We start from the raw sequence: 21,955 nt of genomic DNA on the forward strand, positions 1-21,955 counted from the left end.
ATTTAAATGTATTGTGGATCTTAGTTATTTTCTAGTTGATTCTGATGGTAAAGTGGTGACTCAGCAGGAAGGAATATTCCGCAGTAATTGCATGGACTGCCTGGACCGGACTAATGTGATTCAGAGCCTATTAGCACGTCGTTCTCTGCAAGCACAACTGCAGGTCAAGATTTTTTTCTAATTTGTTTTTGTTTTTTCAAAGCTCTCTCTGTGGGGGAGGGAGGATGGGTCCTCTGTCAGGAATTAAGTAAAACCAAAGTTTGTAGTAGCTTGCACTCATAAATTGCTTTAGTACTTAAAGACCTGCTTGAAATTAAAATGTACTGTCCAGCTTTTAGCTGGATGAAAAAGCTATGTCCTACATAAACTTAAATACTGACTTCCTCTGAGTTGCTATTGAATTGTAGTGTGTTTTGTTCTAGAGGTTAGGTGTTCTGCATGTTGGACAGAGAATTGAAGAACAAGCACAATTTGAAAAAATCTACAAAAATGGTAGGTTTGTCTTTAAAGTTAAATTACTGTTTTTCAAATAAGGACCCAACAGCCTTTTTTTTAAAGGAAAACAGACATGATTCTGTTTCTCTGTTCACAGCATGGGCTGATAATGCGAATGCTTGTGCCAAACAATATGCTGGAACTGGTGCCTTAAAGACAGACTACACAAGGCAAGTTAGAGACCGTTCTGTTTTGTGGACAATGCATTTTTGTAACTTAATTATCTACAGATTGATATTTCAATTTTCCAGACACACATTAACATGTAAGCTGGTAATATTAACTACCTCTTACTAGAAAAATTCAGCCTATGTCAACATGATATAATAAACAATAATATACCTTTTGTAGTTTAAAAAAACATTAAAAATCAGGAAATAAAAATCAATATGGGTTTATAAAATATTCCAGCTTGTTTTATTGCATGATGGAAAACTGGGTCTCTGAGGAACCATTTTCCTGACTTTACTCACAGATCTTTCCATCCTTTCTTAAAACTTTTTTTTCATAAAAATCTATTGCCTATCGGAGTTAGACATTGCAGAGGCAGCACTAGACAGTTGCATCCTTGTTCTTAAGTATAAATATGATATGATATAAATACGATTGTTAATACAAACCTGAAAAGTTCATAAAACTGAACATCACTTAGTATAACTTTCTACTTTCAATTTGCAAACAAATTAATTCTAATATGCTCATAAAACCACTTTTTTACAGAACTGGGAAGAGAACTCAGTGGGGCCTAATAATGGATGGCTGGAACTCATTAATACGTTACTACAAGAACAACTTTTCTGATGGATTTAGACAAGTAAGTTGGGTTTTTTCTTTTGCAGATAGGTACTTTAGTCATTATTGCTATGCATTTTAACTCTGTATGTTTCTGTTACAGGATGCTATCGATCTGTTTCTTGGAAATTATTCAGTGGATGAAGTAGAGTCTGTCAGCCCTCTACATATACAGAAGGACTGGAAGTTCTTGGCTGTAAGGATTTTTTTTTTTTTTTAATAAGCTTTGATTCACACTTTTGGAAACTAAATGCTTTGTTTCTTTTATTTGCTTTAGTAAACCTAAGTCGTTACTGACTGTTTATGTGGGGCCATTTGTGTCTTCTGGCCCTGTTTTTTATGAGAGGACTAAGTCCAGAACATCAGCCATGACACAAAGGGAGCATCCCTCAGACATGGAGTTGGAAGGAAAGGGGCTCTTTGGCCAATTGTGCCCCTACTAGAAAGATTGGGATTCTTCTTGGATCTCTTGCTTTATCTGTTCATTAAGAAAGAAAAGTGGAAAGGGATAACCATTTTTAATGTAATAAGAGCCATCGTTGATCTAAAAAGAATCATAAAGATGTCATCTCACAAAAGCAAATACTGGTTTCTGTTCTCTTCGATGTCAGTGCCAAGATAGTCAGGAAGGGGAGGCTAAACGCTAACTGAATTTCAAAACTGCAGTTATGACTAAAAAGGTCACCGTAGAGCACATGAAGGAAATGCAGAAAGTAGTAATATACTCTGGAGAATACCTACACTGACCCCTTCTGTTCTATACACTCACTACACAAGTGGGATAGATTAACACTGGAGACTTATGGAGGGTTGTTCGAATACCCAAACAGAACTAATGAACTTGATCTTTCAGTGAGCCTAAACAGGCAGGCAGAAACCAAGCATATTATCCTCTAATCTTAAATATACAGTTAAAGCATTATTTAGATTAGCTCTAAAACTCAGAAGGAGACTCTGTTTTACCAAATCAGGACATCAGAGAAATGATGTAACTTTACCTGCTACAACGCGATTTATAAATATAATTTATTGAAGGAAATAATCAATACAATCCTATATTTCCTTTTTTAATTCTGTTTTTCTTCTTCCTCAGTTGCCTATTATTATGGTCGTTGCTTTCTCAATGTGCATTATCTGTTTGCTTATGGCTGGTAAGTCACTATTTGGCCTACATTTGCAAAATTCATTTGCAGGCATACACTTAAGATGTTGGAAGCTATTCACTGGGTATGTGCTTATGAGTTATGAGATATTCAAGTCCTACCTCTAACCATACAACCTGGAGCTATGCTTTTCTGGGTCGGGCCTGGTCAGTACTTGGATGGGAAAGCTCAGATGCTGCAGAAAGTAGTGCTGGACATTCAGCAGATGGCACTCGTCCCTCTGTTGAATCAATGTTACAGCGGGATATTCTGAGTAATCACTTCTCCTTAACATGATGGTTGAATCAGGTATAAAATTGTTAGTTAATAATCCTATGGCACTTCTTAAAGGGGTAGAATTGATAACGCTGACATCCACACCAACCCCCTATTTAGGTTATGTTCTGCTTCCCTGAAACTCCCCCCTCTGTTTCAGTTGGATAAGGTATTCACTTGGAGTGTCTCTACATTTTGGGGGGTCGGGAGAGACCAGCGGCAGCAAATCTCAGAGGCTGGGTCTGCAGACTTTGACTCATGCTATGGCACTAAAAATAGCAGTGTAGATCTTCCTGCTTGGGCTGGTGTTTGGTCTCTGAGACTCACCTCCCTTGCTGGGTTTCAGTACCCAAGCAGGAATATTTACATTACTGTTTTTAGCACCATAGTGGGAATCCCGTGAGCCTGAGTCTGTTGACCTGGGCTCTGAAACTTATTGCCACGTGGCTGCTTTTTTTGCAGTGTAGACATACCCTTAATGACCTAAATTCCTGTATAGGTATGTGCTGTTAAATCAGGGGTTCTCAAACTGGGGGTCATGACCCCTCAGGGGGTTGTGATATTACATGGGGCTCATGTCTGCCTCCACCCCGAAACCCTGCTTGGCCTCCAGCATTTATAATAGTCTTAAATATAAAAAATGTGTTTTTTAATTTATAAGAGGGATCACACTCAGAGGCTTGCAGTGTAAAAGGGGTCACCAATACAAAAGTTTGAGAAAAGTTAAATGGCTACCAATCCTACCCCTTTTGCTTAGAGGCTGACAGCATTTCAGTGGCAGGTCAAGTGTTTGCTATATAGGTCGTAAATCAGTTTACGTTATGAAATTGCTTTGGAATCTCTCTGAATTAAGGTCTATGTGAATGTCCATTTTTAGCCAATGTAAATTAGCCTTTGCTTAACAGCAGAATATTAGTTTCCGAGCTAGGAAACTCTCAGAAGGAAATATACAGTACAAAATAACAGGCTCTAGTATATGTGAAGCTGATCTGAAATTTCAGTTCTTGATAAAAGCTTCCTTATGAGCACTTTGCGAACTATTTTATTGTCATGCTAAAAATGCTCTCTCCACTATTTATTGAAAATGACTTACTATAATGTTTATCTGATTATAGGTGATACATGGACTGAGACACTGGCTTACGTGCTCTTCTGGGGAACTGCAAGCTTTGGAACTTTAGCTATCATCTTTTACAATGGCAGGGATTTTGTAGATGCACCAAAACTGGTCCAGAAAGAGAAAATGGACTGAATTTGTGTGTGTGGAAAGCGGCTTAGCATGGAGGACTCCTCAAGCCATACTTGGAGTCTCTACTGACCTGCTTTCCACACCAACTAGTGGTCTTTCTAGCTTTCATCTTTATGGAGAGAAAAAGTAAATCGTGTCCTTCACTTGGTGGTGGGAATTTACAGTTGAGATCTGGTTTTACAGTCTTAGTCACAATGATCTTTGGAATATTGCATTAATTGAGGAGGTTGCACTCATAACAAGATAATTTACATGTGAAAGCCAAAATATCCATGTTGTCTGTGGAGTATTATAGGATTCGAACTGGCCTATTAAGTTGACAGCCCAGCAGGGCAGTTTCATTCAAATATGATCTCATAATCTTAACAGAGATCTCTGGTTCTGTTCACGTGTCACCATATCCAGCTGTGGCAGAATTAGTAATATAGAGTCACATCATGTTCTTTGAGCTAATATAGCATCCTACTAATAAGTTTTCTTTCTAGACTTTCAGCTGGGTTTCATTTGTCATCATAAAAGCAGTCACTGTTAGCACAAGTCCTTTGCATATTTTCATTAGGGTAGAGAATCATACCTTACTGTTTCTATCAAAATGCAAGTCTTCTGTTCTGCCTCATCTAGGACTGATGCAATATTCTATTAAATCATTGGGAGGATGAGTTATTGGTGGACATTTCTGAAGTTGCAAATGTCTTGCACTACCTAACTACTGCAGTCTTCAGATGACTTTTTTATTACAGCTAGACAGCAATTTAAGTGTGATTCAGAAGTTCAAATTAGGTTGTCTTTTTTTAAGATGTAAATGAAATCAAAGAATGTAAAACTTCTTTACTGTGTTTATTGACCCTCATGCTAAAGGTCCAAAGTATTCCATAGTTAAAGAACAGTCACAATGTAGAAGGTACACCACATTGTTTTGCCAGTCTCCTGCTTCTGTACCTTTTGGTTATGTAGGATAACCTGTGGAAGAAAGAATACAAATCTTTGAGGTGACAGTCTTCTGCTAAATTCCATGTTTGCACTTAGGGGAAGCAGCAGCAGCAGCTTGCTTTTCATGCATGATAAAACTCTAAAAACTAAGCTATGAAAATAATTTGTTCTGATTATCAATAAATGTGTGTCTTTAAATTTAGTGCTTCCAATCTACATAAAATAGCTAATCTGAATCAAGGACCAATTTTAAACTATTTTGTCACTTGTTTTATGATTTAAGTTCAAAACCAGACTGAAATTTGCTTACAGCACTGTGCATTGTTTAATATTTCCTGTAAGTACAGTTGTATATCCAGATTGCAATTATGAAGATTAAATATTAGAAAAAAAGTAGAATACTAGGGTTAGCACAGTTGTCATTAATGCCCTAGAACACAAAACACTGCATCATCAGTGTTTCATTGTGTTATGATTGAAAATAGGTACAGTTTTTTTTGGTTTTTTTTTTTTTTTGCAATAACTGTTCATTTTAACCTTGAATGTTTCTGAAGGCCTATTTGGGTTTTGTTAAACATTACTTGTTCATAAGCACTAGTAATAAAAATGCAGAGTACCTGTTTGCTTTTAGATGCTACAATGGAAATACCAGTTGACAGTTTTACTGAGAAATTCTCTGTAACTTAATCTCAGACATCAACTCCATAATGGGGAAGAAAGTATAAGAACTCTATAGTTAAATATTTAAATAATGGTTTGTATGCCTCATTGGCAGGTGATTTGAAACTTAGCTCAACTGTCTTACAGTGTGTATCTAAATCTTTCCGTGCATCTCCCGTTAAGAGTTTGTTGCAACAAAGACCAAACCTGGACTGCTACTATAACCACATTGCAAGAACTAGAGTAATGTAGGTTTTGAGACTTGGAAGGGCATCTGTATTCCAATGCTTTGCAAGGAGATTGTATTTCTAAGTTCACATATGGTGTACTCATAAATGACAATAAAACTTTAATCTTTCTTTTCTAGATCCTGACAGTTCTGTTTCTGTATTTTAGTTGAAGGGTTAAAAAAATGCAAACTTTAAAAATTGTTTTTTGGAAACTACTGATCATCAGAAAGGTACATTCTGAGTCATTAATCTGTAAATACAAAATTAAAGGCCTTCTATTTTTATACTTAATCCACTAAAAGTTTAGTTTAAAATTAAGATTTTAATTAGCATAATATGTTTCATTTCCCTCTGCCAAGTATGGATTTTACCTCTCTGAAAAAAGAAGTGTTTGGGAGACAAAGGAGAAGTTTAGAAATAAGACCTGAAGTTAGACTCCCTACTTGAGTCTATTCTTTGTCCCTCCCTTTACAAGGCCAGCTTAGACCACTGTTCTTGATTGGCTCACAGAGTGTTAGACACATGAGGTGAAGACTGCACATCTTATTATTCTTCAGATAAACTGCTATGGTAGCAGTATTACAATCGGCTCCTTCTATATTTGCTTTAAAAGGAATCACATGTATCAGAAACCTGCTAGAAACAGATTCCTGAAGAGAGATGGGCACTCTTATTTATTTTTATATCTATATCTATATCTATATATCTATATACACACTCCAAAGATTCAGAAGAGGATGTTTCTGAACTCTGAATCTCAACTTTTGGCAGACTTAGGACTCTAGCCCTTAAATTTACACGAGACCAAGTGTACATTCGTATCAAGATGATCCTGAACTAGGAGTTACTATGGATGATAGTTCTATTATCTCAACCACCCTTTTCAAAAATGCCAAAGGAGGAATAGAAAGTGTGTCAAGGTGAAGATAGTATATGTGAGCTGTACAGCAAAAGAATGTCTGTAATTTATTGAAAACAGGCACATCTGAATGTATAGAAGCCTTTTATTTGTTTGTTCCAGCTTGACGGTACAAATGCACCTTAAAAACACCACACTCTCTAGCTACTACTATGTAGCAAATTTAAATGTGGGTACTGAAATGCATCCAACTCTCCATTGTAGAGTAGCAGCCAATCAGACATCATTTAAAAAGTGAGGAAAAAGGGAATTTTGGTTAACAAGTCTTTCCTTAAAAATGCCATAGAGTCTCTACTGCCAATACAAAGTAGCTACAATCTTGGTTTTTTGTTTGTTTGAAGTATCATGTTTAACTAAGGGCACAGAGCTAAAGTGGAAATATGTCAATATTTTATTCAAAGTCCCTTTTACTTGTTAAATGCTGATTGTAGAATACTCATCTTTACCATTATGGAAACAATTACATATTTTCTTTCAATTGGCATTGTGAGTGATGTATAGGGTGACCATACATACTGTTTTGGCTGGGACAGTCTTTTTTTGAGCCTGGGTCCTGGATGTCCTGACTATTTTTGGGGGGCAAAACTGGGCATTTGTCCTGTTTGCTTTTGCAAATGGGACAAATGCCCAGTTTTGGCAAAAAAGTCAGAATGTTGTCTCAGGCAAGCGATGTCCAGGTGCCTCAGGCTGACAACCCCACAAGTGGCAGGGCTTGGGCTGACAGCCCCACAGAGGGGAGGTGTCCCATTTTCATGTTGGGAAATAATGGTCTACATCAACAGGGGCACCATATTAGTATTTATTTATCACAGTGCTATAAATAAACCTGTAGGTGAATAGGGTTCATTTGCACAAAAGTTTATAGAGTTTTGTTCATGCAAATAATTATGTTGAATTGCATGGACTTGGACTGGAACTATGTCACTAGCCACACTATAGATCGGTCTTGCTCCAGTACAGCTGTAGTCGTCAGATAAGTTTTTTTGATCTGTCCGTTATACCTTCCTTGGAAAGTACACAGCATTCAGAATCAGTGTTCCCGCCAACCAGTGCCTAGGACCAATCACCCCATGCATTAGACTTACTTTCCAAAACTCTAACCTGTTTGGGGCTGTACCATAGTTGCTGCTCTTACCTGGGCAGAGTTGGGCCATTTGAATTCTGACAGTACCTGCTGTGCATGGAGTCTAAGGCAGATCTAAAGGGGAGTGCTACAGCATGCCTAGAGGCTGGCACCTGGGGTAAAACAGTAAATAGTCTTGATAGTGCTGCTGATTCTTGGGATGGGTTGGGCCCTTCTGCAGTTCTCCACTAACCAATACAGGGGCAAGGTGGCTCTGGGGGGTTGGAATGCAGGGGGGAGGCAAGCCGGTGTAGTGTATTAAAGTGCTCTCTGTAGTAATGTGCTACTTACCGGTGTACTGCCCTTTACCCTGCCCTTATTAGGACTGTGGGGACTGCTTTTGATGGGGGTTAAAAAGTGGCAAAGGGAGCGAATCGATAATGGCGTAGAGAGTACAATTACAAAGTTTGTGAATTATAAGCTGCACGTATACAAAATGGGAAATGACTTCCTAGGAAGGAGTACTGAGATATCTGCTCAACGGGAGTAAAAATTGGAGCGAGTCCAGAGAAGCGAAATAAAAATTTAAGGTCTAGAAAACATGACCTATGAGGGAAGTAGCATCTTCTTACAAAAGCTGTTTCTTACAATCTATAGGTATAAATAACTGCTACAGGTAGCACATCTCTATACGTAGCAATTTCACATACACTATAGTGCAAGAAACTGCTACCTGGAGGGGAGGGAGCAATAGCTTTAGTGGTTTGAACATTGGCCTGCTAAACCCAGGGTTGTGAGTTCAATCCTTGAGGGGACCACTTAGGGATCAGGGGGCAAAATCAGTACTTGGTCCTGCTAGTGAAGGCAGGGGACTGGACTTGATGACCTTTCAGGGTCCCTTCCAGTTCTAGGAGATGGGATATCTCCATTAATTATTATTATTATTATTATAGGCCTTTGCTACATTAGGGAGCAGTTTACTGCACTAGCCGTTTCTTACAGGCCGCTACGTATCGGAACTGCTACCCGTAGCACATTCCGACGCGGGCCCGGCAGAGAGAGGGGCCGGCACCACCGCGGCTCCTAGCACAGCCCGGAAGCGGCGCCAACCCGCCCCCTTCGCCGCTGCGCTGCGTCCCCCGGCTCGGCAGGGGGCGCTCAAACCGCGCCTCTTCCACTCATATCCGGGTGCGAGGAGAGTCACTTCCGGCCATTGAGTCGCTCAGTAGCGCCGTTTCTTTCACCGAGCGCCGGAGCGGCCTGGTCTGAGGCCTCCGCACCGAGCTCAATTTTTTCCTCTCCCCGTTGCCGGGGTTGCCGCTCTGTGGTCCCGGCCGGCTGGCCTGACGCCCCTGCTCCGCCGCCATGAAGCTCGTGAGGTGAGATGGGCCCGGATGGAGGCGGATTGGGGGTTAGCGGGCAGCGGCGGGAAAGGCGCGCGCTGGGCCTTCCCCCGTCTCGTGCCGCTCCGGCTGCTCGCGCTCCTCACCCCCCCGCCCCCCTTGTCTCGCGCCGCTGTCGCCCCGGGCTCCCCGTTCCACGGCGCGTGTGAGCAGGGCACCGTTGCCCCCCCTCCTCCCCGGTGCCGCCTGGTATCGGCTCTGCTCTCGCCGAGCCGGCGCGAGGGGCTGCCAGGCAGGTCCGTGCCAGGGAGCCCCCTCCCCCCCTACAGCGCGCACCTGAGCCGGAGACTCGGGGGTGGCCGTTCCCACCCGCCCCGATCCCGCCCCACCCCCACAACGCGGGGCTGCCCCAGGTCCCCCCGTGGCTGCTCCTTTCCCAAGCATCCCCCTAAGGAAACTGGCGTTTAACATCACGCACGTGGGGTTTCCCACCCCCGCGGTAGCGGCTGGCTTGTGGCACTTGGTTTGCGAGCCTGGGTTAGACTTGTAGCTGGATAGTTCTTGCTGGTCTCTGATCTTTGCTCGCTGGTTGTGACTCCATCGCTACTTCCGCTTTCTTTCTTAGCCAACAAGCAAACATGAATCCGGTTATTGATAAAAGAAAATGCCATCACCCAATGTGGTGCCATGATTTCCCGCGTATTTTAAAGCATCCCGCAACAAGTTACACGATTGTTTACTAGCCAGAAGACTTATTCTCTGGTAATTGTGAGATTGGGCGGAGTAAGGAAAAGTTTGGCTCCCTTCTCAGACAGAGCTGCTAAACTCAGCAAGAGAGGGACTCCCTGTCCCCAACTAATCCACATACAAAGAGCACTCATGCGGTGCTTGTAACTGCTGCTATGTCAGGGCATTCCCATCTGTCATATTTAACTAAAAAAAATAAATAAATAAAAAATATGGCAGTGGATTTGTAAAAATCCCAATAGCCTCTCTTTAAAGCAATGTTTAAAACACTAATTATCCTTGTTAAACAATAATTCAAACAATTGTTAAACTAAATTATTTTTCACTTTTGTTCACCTCTTGCACTTCATTCAGCTTGTACAAATGAAAATAGGTTAGTTTGTTGTATTACCACTTTCGCTTTAAGGTTCATAAATGTTAGCACAATGCAATGGTGTTTGGGCTACAATGACTGTTTTTAATGCAAATGAGTTATTTAACAAATACCTTTACTATTGACGGCTTTGTAAAACCATTTTTAACTAAACAAATTCTGGGATAAACTAGCCTGTTTCTGTTTAGGTACTTTTGCATTTTGGCAAGGGGTTAGACTAGATGACCCCTGCAGTGCCTTCTAGCCCTATGATGCAAGTAATGTACTTGGCTATTTGCACCATAGTAGTGACTGTAGCTGTTATATTTATTTTGTTAAAAAGCAAAGCTTGTCCTAAGTGACAGGTAACCAGCAAAAACCAGCTGCTTAATGAATGTTTTATAATGCTTGGCTTCCAAATAAAGGTGTAGCAGAATTGTACTTGGTATGTTTGGGGATTCTTTGGAGCAGTGTCCAATCAGGTTGCTTAGCAAGGGTGCTCTCTTGTATGGTTTTCACTGTTTTGTTGTTGTTTGTTGTTGCAAAGCCTCAGAGTCCATACAGAATTACATTTTTGGAATATTATGAGGTTTGAGATTGCTTCACGCTTTGTGCAATATGTATGGCAGGGCCTGGGTACTTTCTGAAGATTATTCACGTATTGTGATATTGGAATGGAAGTTCTGTTTTTCAACTACACTTTTATTTTTCAGGTTTCTAATGAAATTGAGTCATGAGACTGTGACCATTGAACTGAAGAATGGAACACAGGTGCATGGAACAATCACAGGTATGATATTCAAGATGTTGGACACTAAACCAAAATAATGAAGGAATTGATGGTGAAAGGAAAATCTGTTCTCTTCTAAAGAGACTCCACTGTGATAGCTAAATGAGTTTCCTTAAGAGATACATTTTGTGAAATACTTAGTGACAAGTTTAAAATCACCCCATAAGCAGTAGCATTAGGAACATCAGTTCAGATGTTTGTTACTTACTCAGGCCTTGGCTACACTCGCAGATTCACAGCGCTGCTGCGGCAGCGTTGCCGCGGCAGCGCTGTGAAGCGTGAGTGTAGTCGCGCCGCCAGCGCTGCGAGAGCTCTCTCGCAGCGCTGCAAGTACTCCACCTCTCCGAGGGGAATAGCTTGCAGCGCTGCGAGGGAGCGTGCAGCGCTGCAGGCGCTGATTACACTGGCGCTTTACAGCGCTGCACTCGCTGCGCTCAGGGGGGGTGTTTTTTCACACCCCTGAGCGCAGCAAGTGCAGCGCTGTGAATTGCCAGTGTAGCCAAGGCCCTAGATATTTGTTTGAGGTGAATGTTCAGACTACATGTATCTTTAGTTGCCTGTTGCTGGTCTTTAAATTAATCTAATGTATGAGATGTTCTCAGAGTTTTAATAATATGGACCACATCTGAATAAATACTGTGTTGAGGACTAGCACCTGTCTCACACTGGGGTTTACTGTGTTTATTTTTTCTCACCCTTCTGTTCTGTTGTTCTCTCTTTGCTGCCTTCTGTTCCTGCATGTGCTTCTCAATCCCTTAGTTCCTTCTGCCTTGAATTTGCTGCTCAACTGCATTTTTCCCTTCTCCTACATTTCCATTGACATTCTTCATCTAGTAACTAGCATCTCCAGACCCAGGTGATGGCTCCTGTTTCTTCTCCTCCTTTAGAGGCATCCCCTACTAAAGGCAGGTAAAAATGAGATGCCAGATATCTATATTTACAGGCAGCTGAGCTCTTTTCAAGAGCCCAGGTGCATGTAGAAGCACCTGGAAGCATGGCCATCACTCTGACCTGCCAGCTCTTCATAGACCACCAGGAAGTGCTTTGAAGACTCATAGATCATAATTGGTCACAATAATAGACCAGAGAGCAAAAGGTCAAATTTTGTAATATTGTTTAATATTTATTCTGTGTTGAGATTCTGGGCTGTTAGATTATAATACTGAGAGCCAGGTACTCCTGAATTGTAATAATTGGCACACCAAGTGGCTTAGGGGAAATCTTTTAGGCCTTGTCTATACACAGAGTTGCACTGGTTTAACTAAAGGTGTGTCCGGTCTACCCTCAAGTTTTACTGTGGGTGTTTGTGTACAGCTGTCAGTAAGGGGTGTGATGTATATATATATTTTTAAACTGGCAGTAAAAACCCTAGTGTAGTTTTTACCCTAGTAAAAACCCTGTATAGCTTATTTTGTTTTGTTGAACCACAGTAAGCTATTCCAGTGTAAGCATGTTTATAAATGTATAACTTCATCTACAGTAGGACTCTTGCTTTAACTATGCCATTGTCAAAGTGGTTAAACTTAAGTGTAGACAAGGCCTTAGTTAAACCAGTGCATGTTTGTTTGTGGGGAAGCTTATTTCTATTTAGCTTAATCTGGTGCTAAAATATGCCACTCTTAAATCAAAATAGGTGTCTGTTCTTTAGACAAACTTGCTCCTATTTCAGTACAGTGGTTTTAAAACACACCTTGTAAACTGGTGCTAATTTGTGTAGACAAGGGCTTAAACTGTTTCTTTGTGTGTAAAATGGAGATGCTTATCTACCGCACAGTTTTGAGAGGATTAATTATTATACAATATTCTGAAAATATATAAAGTGCAGCATACATTTTTAAAGTTATTCCTTGGGGGCACTGACCTATTTATGTGGTCAGCAGTGCCCTGATGGGCCGGAAGGCCCCAAAGAGTGAGGGTGTTTTGTGGATTTTTTTTTTTTTATTAATGAAGTAATATAATTTGTAGCCTTAAATTTTATGATAGGAGCTCTTTACAGAAACAGTAAAGAGTACAACTAATTTTAATTGGCATGATCATCGGAAATAGAAAAATTAATCCGAGTTCCTATCATGCATTTTGAGAACATGTGTAGGATATTGCAAAATTTGACCCTGAAAATTAATAGGTCTACATTAGACTAAGACTTCACGCTGGAATGACATTAGAAATAATTAGCTTTGGCATGCCATGTAGTCTTCACAAAGCAGCAGCCCTTACATTTATTGCCTAACATTATTTTAATTTTTTCTGACTTTTTTTTGATGGGGCCCCAACATTGGCCTTCATTGCAGCAACACATTGAAGTTTGGCAGAGGCATGTTCCTGGGATCTGCAAGGTGCCTTCTGCCGGCCCATGAAAATCCATGATGATTTTTCGTAGTTATAAATCCTTGAAGATCTTTTCTGCTGTCAAATTCATTAGTGTTCATTACTTAAGTGCACACACTGCCCTGCATCTCACGGAAGTATGCTGTATATAACACAACCAGATCGCATACGTGCAGACTGGATTCTTTTCCACTTCTCTACTTTCCTGCCTCTTCTCTCCGACTATTAAAATCCCAATTGCCTAGGAGATACATAAGCCTGGGAACCAGAAGATTGTGAATGCTTGGTTTGCTATTTCTACAGACCTTAATTCTGTGCCCTTTACAACCTTTGTTGTTGAGTAAGGCCTTGCATGTCACTGAGAGGTGTCAAACTGGGGAAGTAATCCAGACTGCTAAAATGGCAGACCCAAGTAGAGCTGGTTGGGAATTTTTCAGTGAAACTGTTTTTCATCAGAAAATTCCAGTTTGTTGAAACAAAAACTTTTTGCAGGGACATATCAGTTTAGGCAAAACTCTCTCTTTCTTTGGAAAGGCCTGGGTTTTGTCCCAGTGCAGAATGGGATATTTTTTTTTTTTTTTTTTTTAAATCTCAAAGATTTTCACAGAGCTGGAAAAGTTTCCCATCTAACTCTAGACCCAACACTGTGGCCACACTGCTGCCCTTTCTGTGTTTGACTGTGCTATCTGTAAAATGTGGTGACTCCTGGATATGTAACAGTGTTTCAGTCTGGTGTTTGTCCTCTGGTAGCTGGTCCATAGAAGATGATAGCCTTCTACTGCTGCTGGCCCTTTTAGTTAGTCCATTAACTCGAGTGCTAGAGAGCTGTGCTGAGGGTCCAGGGTTCATATATCACTGATGACTAGGGCCCTACCAAATTCACAGTCCGTTTTGGTCAATTTCATGGTCATGGGGTTTTAAAAATCATAACTTCCATGATTTCTGCTATTTAAAACTCAAATTTCACTGTGTTGTAATTGTAAGGGTCCTGACCCAAAAAGGAGTTGTGGGGGTGTCACAAGGTTATTTGTAAGGGGGTTGCGATACTGTTGCCCTTACTTCTGCGCTGTTGCTGGTGGCAGCGCTGCCTTCGGAGCTGGGCATCTGGAGAGAGGCAGCTGCTGGCCAGGATCCCAGCTCTGCCTTCAGAGCTGGGCCCTCAGCAGCCACCATGCTCCAGCTGCCCAGTTCTGAAGGCAGCAGCGCAGAAGTAAGGGTGGCATGGTATGGTATTGCCATCCTTACTTCTGCCCTGCTGCTGGCGGGGTGCTGCCTTCAGAGCTGGGCACCCAGCCAACAGCTGCCATTCTCCGGCCATCCAGCTCTGAAGGCAGTGCAGAAGTAAGGGTGGCAATACTGCAACCCCCCTAAAATAACCTTGTGACACCCCTCCTACCCCCCTGCCCAACTCCCTTTTGGGTCAGGACCCCCAGTTTGAGAAACACTGGTCTCCCCCGTGAAATATGTATAGTATATGGTAAACAGTGCACACAAGATCAGATTTCACAGGGGGAGACCAGATTTCATGGTCCATGATGTGTTTTTCATGACCATGAATTTGGTAGAGCGCTACTGATGACAAGTGATAGGTGAGGAGGCTGGTTGTTACAAATGCACATAATTATTTTATTTCTTTTTAATAAAATCTAGGAAATTAAATACAAAGAAAGTTTGTTAAAATAATGTTAAGGTTGTAAAGTCAGGTACTTATAAGTTAGAAAATGTCAGAATTAAGTTTGTCCATTAATTCTGCCTCCTTGTATGTATCGTGATACATAAGGCTACGTTTTAGTCATGGGTATTTTTAGTAAAAGTCATGGACAGGTTACAGGCCCTAAACAAAAATTCATGGGCCTGTGACCAGTCCATGACTTTTACTAAAAACACCCGCCCTGACTAAAACTTGGGTGGGGGGGGACGGTCTAGGGGGTGGCCCGGGACCCCTGCTGGTTCTGGAGGGAGGAGGTATTGGCGAGGCTGGCAGGGGCTTTCTGCCCTGCTCCATGTCCCTGCAGCTCCTCGGTGGCGGAGGCAGGGGCCAGAGCAGAGGCTCCGCTGCTCCCACCACAAGCATCAGCTGCCGTAGTTCCCATTGGCTGCAGTTTCCCGGCCAATGGGAGCTGCAGGGGCGGGGCCTGTGGGCATGGGCAGTGCACGGTGTGGAGACGCTGCCGCCGCCTAGGAGCTGCAGAGTGGCCATGCCAGTGTGAGCCGGGGAGCCCCCCACCCTGAGGTAAGTGCCTCTCCATACCCTCAGGCCTTGAGCCCCCTCCCACACACCCAAACTGCTGCTGGCCCAAGGGCTGCCTGAGCCAGGCAGCCCCTGAGCCAGCACCAGCCACTGCAGAAGTCATGGAGGTCACGGACAGTCATGGAATCTGTGACCTCCATGGCAGACTCGCAGCCTTAATGATACAGTCTTTAATTAAGTGATCATACACTTTTTTTTTCTTGCAGGACCACTGTCTAACTTGAGTGCCAGGATGAGCAATGCTCCGTGAATAAACCAGGGTTGTGCAGTGAATGAGTCTGTTCGACCATTGCCTTGTTAGCTGTAGGGGAGGAAGGTATTTAGAGAACAAGATGGGGAACTGCAGGAAGAGAGAGAATGGTCTTGTGATTAAGGCAGTTGAATTCTATCTAGGTGAATTGGATTCTATTTCTGGTTCAACAAGACTTACCATTTGGTGGACAAGTCATTTAAATAAAATTTTTCACAAATAGCTATTAATTGTGCGCTTCCTTTTCAAATGTAAGTCTAGTAACAATGTCATTTCGAAAATGGCATTACCTAGCATGCTAAAAGTAACCAATTTTTTGATGCATTTAGTCTCTCTTCCCTAAAATTTGTCATCTGTCTGTTTTGTTTCAGGAGTGGATGTCAGTATGAATACGCATCTTAAAGCTGTGAAAATGACACTGAAGAACAGAGAGCCTGTACAGTTGGAGACATTGAGTATTCGAGGAAATAACATTCGATACTTCATTCTGCCAGACAGTTTGCCTCTGGATACCTTGCTAGTGGATGTTGAACCAAAAGTCAAATCCAAGAAAAGGGAAGCAGGTTGGTTTCTGATTTCACCTTTGTTTTATTCCAGATTACTAAAGGGGTGGTTTGTTTCCTCCATAAATTAGTACTTTTATTGAATCTGCAGTAATCTTAAAAAATGTCTGGTTAGGACATTTTAGTTTTCTGTGATTGATAGCTTGCTGTTTATTTTTTTTCTGCAGTAAGTTTTGAGGTTTCTTGTCCTCTAGCTGGAAGGCACTGGCAATTTGTAGATGATTTGATGTCATGATAGTGAAACTCAATGTATAAGGTTAACCCTGGACACCCTTCTTAAATTCTACATAAATCTGAAATTGTGTATATGGTGTCCTACCAGAGAAGACATTTTTTGAAGTTTGAGGAAAAAATGAAACCAGTCAGTTCTGAGAGAATTTCAAAATGCCTTTTATTTTGCTTTTGAAGTTCACTAGTGTGTGTGCGCGTCACATCTCTGTTTGCACTGTTAACTTCAGGTTTTGTTTCTTAACCTCTATGAGAGCTAGTACAGAGGGGCCTCTCTTACTATGATGAGTGGATAACTGAGGAGTCATGTGCTACAGGGGAAAAAATGAACCTTTGGCTTCTATATAGTCTCTGGAGATCTTAACTTTCATGATAAACCTGGGATGTTTTCAGATAGGTAGGGTTCTGGCTCCAGCTGCCATCTACACCATATTTTCACACAAGAGTGTTCTAATTTTTTCCTCAGACAAACAATTCCTAAACAAAAATCTTTAAGATAGCATTAAAGTTGTAAATAGGGGACTATTAATTTAAAGCCACACTATTAAAACTTTGTTGTAACAAGAAAAACTAGAAAAAGAGAAAAGTTGTAGTTAGGGGTTCATAAACAACTTTACCTGTGTGCCATGTCTTCACCCACCTAAAAAGGATATGCTTAAGATAACTTCACTTGAAACTTTAAAATCATTGACTGCAGTTGGAAACAATAAACTCTGTGAATGGAACCATGGTATGTTTTACAGAAATGTTGGTCCCCTCTTTCCTCTTCAATAAATAACATCCTAGCCTGGTTTGGTGAATGTAGTACTCTGAGATCTCTGGCCTATACACATTATGTGGATTGTATAAAAAGGATAAGTGAGCTGTAATGGAGTATGGGGTCTGTAATTTATATAAATAAGGTGATTGCAGAGTCTGGACCGTGTAGCACTAGTCTGTGTAGGCACATTGATAGGGCTCTCCACAACATTGTGTGACTCCCCCACCCTCTATGAATAATCTATTGACTATGTGGGAAATTGAAATAGGAATGGGTTACTTCTCTGGGTCAGTACATGAAGGATAAGAGGCACGCTGTTAGTTACATTGTACCATATGGGAAGGTGAACAAGAGAATGATCTTTGGGTTGTATGTGTTGGTTGGTGGCTTGTGGCATGTACTGGAAACAAATGAGGTAGCTAGATGTTAGTTTGTTTCTGACTTAATAAATTGAGACTGTGACATGGTGGGTAGAGTTCAAGTTATTGGAAATCTTAATCGTTTTTTGAAATTGAGTAAACGTAGTTTCAGGTTAATACACTTGTTCCTGAGTACCTCTGTCAAGTTTTGTTTCTACTGTCATTTATTCTTATTTTTTTTCAAATGTTTTTCTTTGTTGCGATCTGAATAGTTTTGTCTATAATTTTTCCGTTAATTACCTGAGGCCTTGGCTACACTCGGGACTACACTGCGAGAGCTCTCGCAGCACTGTGTATATACTCCACCTCTGCGAGGGGAATAGCTTGCAGCGCTGCGAGCGAGTGTGCAGTGCTGCAGGCTCTGATTACACTGGCGCTTTACAGCGCTGTACTTGCTGCGCTTGGGGGGGGGGGGGTGTTTTCACACCCCTGAGTGCAGCAAGTTGCAGCGCTGTACAGCGCCAGTGTAGCCAAGGCCTTAGAAAAATAGGTAAAGAAATTTCAATAAAGCTTTCTTTTTAAGCTGGTGATATCCATTTCAGGTTGTTTGTGGAACTTACCTACAGAATTCCTCACTACTTGTGCAACTAAGCATTCAGGTGTTTTCAGTTAATATCTATGTGCAGCATAACTATTCACATTTTTCACTTATTAATTTCAGTTATTGGTAAATGAACACGGAATTAATCTGCCAAAAAGTAGTTAAGGTTCTCTTGGGGGATACATGCTGCATGTTTGTGCGAGGTTCTGCTGCCAACTGTGAAATCCTTCATCCCTCTGCCCTCTCCCCCCCCCCCCACTTACTTTGACAAACATTGGGGGGAGGAAGAAAAGTGCACTGTTATGTATTTCAAAATATTTTACTCTACAGTGTGAATAGGTTTTTACAATATTACACAGATGAGTTCCATAAAATTTCTTGTTCATTAACCAGCTCAGTTAATCAGAAACCCCAACATGTATGACCTTCATATGTAATTAGAGCTATTTATCTCAATTTGCTAATCCTCCATAATAATGCACCTTACAGATGTTTTATGAAGACAACCCCATTTTTTTTTCAGATCTTCACAATACTCTCCATCGTCTCAAACCATAGTTAAACATGCAAAGCACCATGATTAGAACACACCTCTAAATGGTTATGGGGTCATGCCCAGCCTCCTTTGGGTAAAATTGCACCATACCTGTTGATAGAATGTCATAAAGCCATATGATTGAGGCATATTTATTGCTTCCAATTCCCATTGCTTAAAAGAGGCAAGTGCCTTTTGTATGGGATATGCCTTTTTTGAAAGTCCCTGCCTAATGGGATATATAAAATCTGTAGCAGCTTGGTCAGTAGTTCTGTCAGGCATGTATTAGGAAAAAAGACATGCCAACATAGTAGGTAAATTTGTTATGAATGTGTGAATAGGACCTCACTTAGCATGTTCTTTCCTATTCAATATAGTAAATCAGTTAGATGATTTCCACTTTTCTTGAACTAAACTGTTGCAGCAAGAGATGGCCAAAAATTGAAAAATGCTCAGCACCCAACATTTCTTATTGAAAACAATGGGAGCTGTTGAATGATCAGCTCTTGAGGAAATGTAGCCACTTTTTAGTTGCCTAAAAGAAAGTTGAGCAGTTTGGAAAATCTGGCCCTACACTTACACATTTTACACCTACCTTTGCCTGTTTCTCTGATAATACATTTTGCCATAGATAATAAGTTATATGGATAGGGTGTGAAGCCCACAGTATTGTAGCATCTTGTGTATTTAAATCCCAATTCCTGAATCATTAGGCTTTATTCAGAGAGAGAGCAGGGGGGGGGGCTTGTGTCCAGCTTTCATATTATTCAAAAAGCTAGTATATGCCTTTGTTTTCAGAACTGAAAGTGGAGTAGATAGAGAAGTGTAAATTGTACAGTAGTTTTTGTTTAAAAAATGCAAAAATCAAGTGCAAGGGAATTGAAATAGAAAAACAAAAACTTTGGTGTGCCTGAAATTTGATAGCATTATCACAGTCTGGTATCCAGTTACAAGTCCTATATGATAAAATACAATGTCTTTTACATTTGATACAGCATACACTTTATTTCAAATAACTTTTACACCTGAATAGAGTTTAACTTGTTCTTTGTTTTGTTTGCTTGCTCAGTTGCAGGAAGAGGCCGTGGCAGAGGTCGGGGCAGAGGCCGTGGCCGTGGCAGAGGAAGAGGGGGACCTAGGCGATAACTTCTCTCACACCACAGATACATGTTACAAAATTCTAAGCAGTCTGATATTTTTTGTACAGGTTTTGTTTACAATGTCGATTTTTAATAAACACAAATGTGGAAAAGTTGTCTCTTTTGTCAGTTAAGCCCTGAATGAGGTTTGTATTCATTGTATGCAACCGTAGAGCATTACTGCGGACTAAGCATGCCATGTTACCTTTGTTCATGCAGTTCAGCCGAGATGATTTCTTTTCCTAGTACATACTATAATTTCACCTCTTGCTCTTCTCTGACCAGGTAAGCTACTTGTTATGTTGTAATACTGTTCAATCAAAATGAACGTTGCTTCTTCCTTTGCAAGACACATACTGTGTTCTATTAAGGTCACATAACCAAAATGTATATTTAGAGAATTTATACTTCTTAAATGTTGTGTTTTGTTTAACATTGCATTTCAGGGTGACCTCTTCTGTTTTTCTTAACAAAAAAATAGTACAATTCTACTATCTAATTGAAACTTAAAATGTAACACATCTTGAGTTCATTCTGTTATAGAAAAACTTTCTCACAGGGAAAAATGGTTCAGGTCTATAAAACATTGGAATGTGGCATCATAAGATTAAAATCAAAATACATATCCATGGGTGTGAACTTTGTTGAAGTTAGTTGTATGGTGTGAGGCTTTTGTGTTGAGTGGTTTGTGAAACTATGTCACAGATACATTTTACTGCTTAAAGATGTGCATCTACTAGTAACTCCCTAGAAAACAGATACTGTACACAGTTGCATAGTGGAACCTGATATTTACTTCTATTGGAAACAAGACTTGGCACAGCTTATGCATAAGCTTAAGCTGTTTTGCTTTTACGTCAGCTCTTAAGAAATATTGACCTCCTTCCTAGTTTTTTCTCTCAAATAGAAAAGACTGCCACATTCAGATTACAAAACTTGAGAAGTCAAACTATATATATATAAAACTTCAAGAAAACCACTCATGTACATGCATACTATTTTGAAGAGTAATTTCCAGTACTTCAGATACAAAAGAATTTGCTTTCATATAATTGATGCTCATTGTTTTAAGTAGGCAGTACTGCACAGTGAGAAATAACAGCCTAACATCAGTTGTCATTAGCCAATAATACTTGGTAACTTGTGCTAGGTGGCTTTTTGTGAGCTGCTGCTGTTTGTATATCAGTTAGAGACCCTCTTAAGGCTTCGTCCGCCACAGAAGAACTTTTTGAACCACTGTGGGAGCTGCCAAGAGCACTTCATGGTAAATACATCACCCAAGGTTCTGCAAATCTATGAATAGTTGCTACAAGTAATGGTTACTGTGGTCTCCAAGATCCACACAGTTATTGCAACTGGTGATAAAGTTTTAATGAGTCCAGTTATGAATGTTCACTCAAGAGTTGATACATTTCTCTTCTTCAGTCTCTTCATAATAAAAATTATTAATGCACCTATTGGTATACACATTGTGGATGCAGCCACAAGTAGTCCAATAACTGCTAGGGCATAACTTGGATAATCTTTTGTAACCAGTTGACCCTGCAAATAAGAGAGGATATTAGCTTCAAGTAATTGTAGCCCTCTCCTCTGTGTAACTTACTATAAGAAATGAGATCCTTTACTACCCTAAAAGTGTTGGATCTTTAATTTTGGATGGCTGGCAGTGATCTTAAATTTATACACAGTTTTGCTAGAGAACAAAGTTAAGTTCTAAAGCAGATGTTGGTGTGTAGAGGTGTTCGGTATACCTTGATGTAAATATCAAGGATTGGTATGGACTGTCACTTCAAGAGACATCACTCATTTTTGTTCCAGAGTTTGCTGTGCACAATACATATTCTTCTTGTTCTTACCAAAACATTACAGTAGAAATAAAGAATCATGAAAACAGTTATAGAAAGTTATTTATGCTAATGGGTTGAATCCCACAGCATTTTGTATTTGCATGAT

General features: G+C 40.6%; 3 protein-coding genes across 3 annotated transcripts in view; 2 read left to right on the forward strand and 1 right to left on the reverse strand.

Annotated features, from left to right (window-relative positions):
- Positions 1–3,957, forward strand: part of SACM1L (SAC1 like phosphatidylinositide phosphatase) — a 59,260-nt gene extending 55,303 nt beyond the window's left edge. Inside the window, exons 14-20 of the mRNA XM_065398898.1 lie at positions 25–163; positions 423–492; positions 593–665; positions 1,216–1,309; positions 1,391–1,483; positions 2,381–2,438; positions 3,821–3,957. Coding sequence (XP_065254970.1) covers positions 25–163; positions 423–492; positions 593–665; positions 1,216–1,309; positions 1,391–1,483; positions 2,381–2,438; positions 3,821–3,957 — 664 coding nt within the window. The remainder of the gene's footprint in view (positions 1–24; positions 164–422; positions 493–592; positions 666–1,215; positions 1,310–1,390; positions 1,484–2,380; positions 2,439–3,820) is intronic.
- Positions 3,958–8,937: 4,980 nt separating this feature from the next.
- Positions 8,938–20,130, forward strand: SNRPD1 (small nuclear ribonucleoprotein D1 polypeptide). Its single transcript, XM_065398818.1, has 4 exons — positions 8,938–9,135; positions 10,912–10,988; positions 16,189–16,380; positions 19,933–20,130. The coding sequence occupies exons 1-4, from the start codon at positions 9,122–9,124 to the stop codon at positions 20,007–20,009; spliced, it is 360 nt and encodes a 119-aa protein (XP_065254890.1). The 5' UTR covers positions 8,938–9,121; the 3' UTR covers positions 20,010–20,130.
- Positions 20,131–21,394: 1,264 nt separating this feature from the next.
- Positions 21,395–21,955, reverse strand: part of SLC6A20 (solute carrier family 6 member 20) — a 34,443-nt gene continuing 33,882 nt past the window's right edge. Inside the window, exon 11 of the mRNA XM_065398960.1 lies at positions 21,395–21,544. Coding sequence (XP_065255032.1) covers positions 21,395–21,544 — 150 coding nt within the window. The remainder of the gene's footprint in view (positions 21,545–21,955) is intronic.

Source organism: Emys orbicularis, chromosome 2 (assembly GCF_028017835.1).
Source record: "Emys orbicularis isolate rEmyOrb1 chromosome 2, rEmyOrb1.hap1, whole genome shotgun sequence".
NCBI lineage: Eukaryota > Metazoa > Chordata > Testudines > Emydidae > Emys > Emys orbicularis.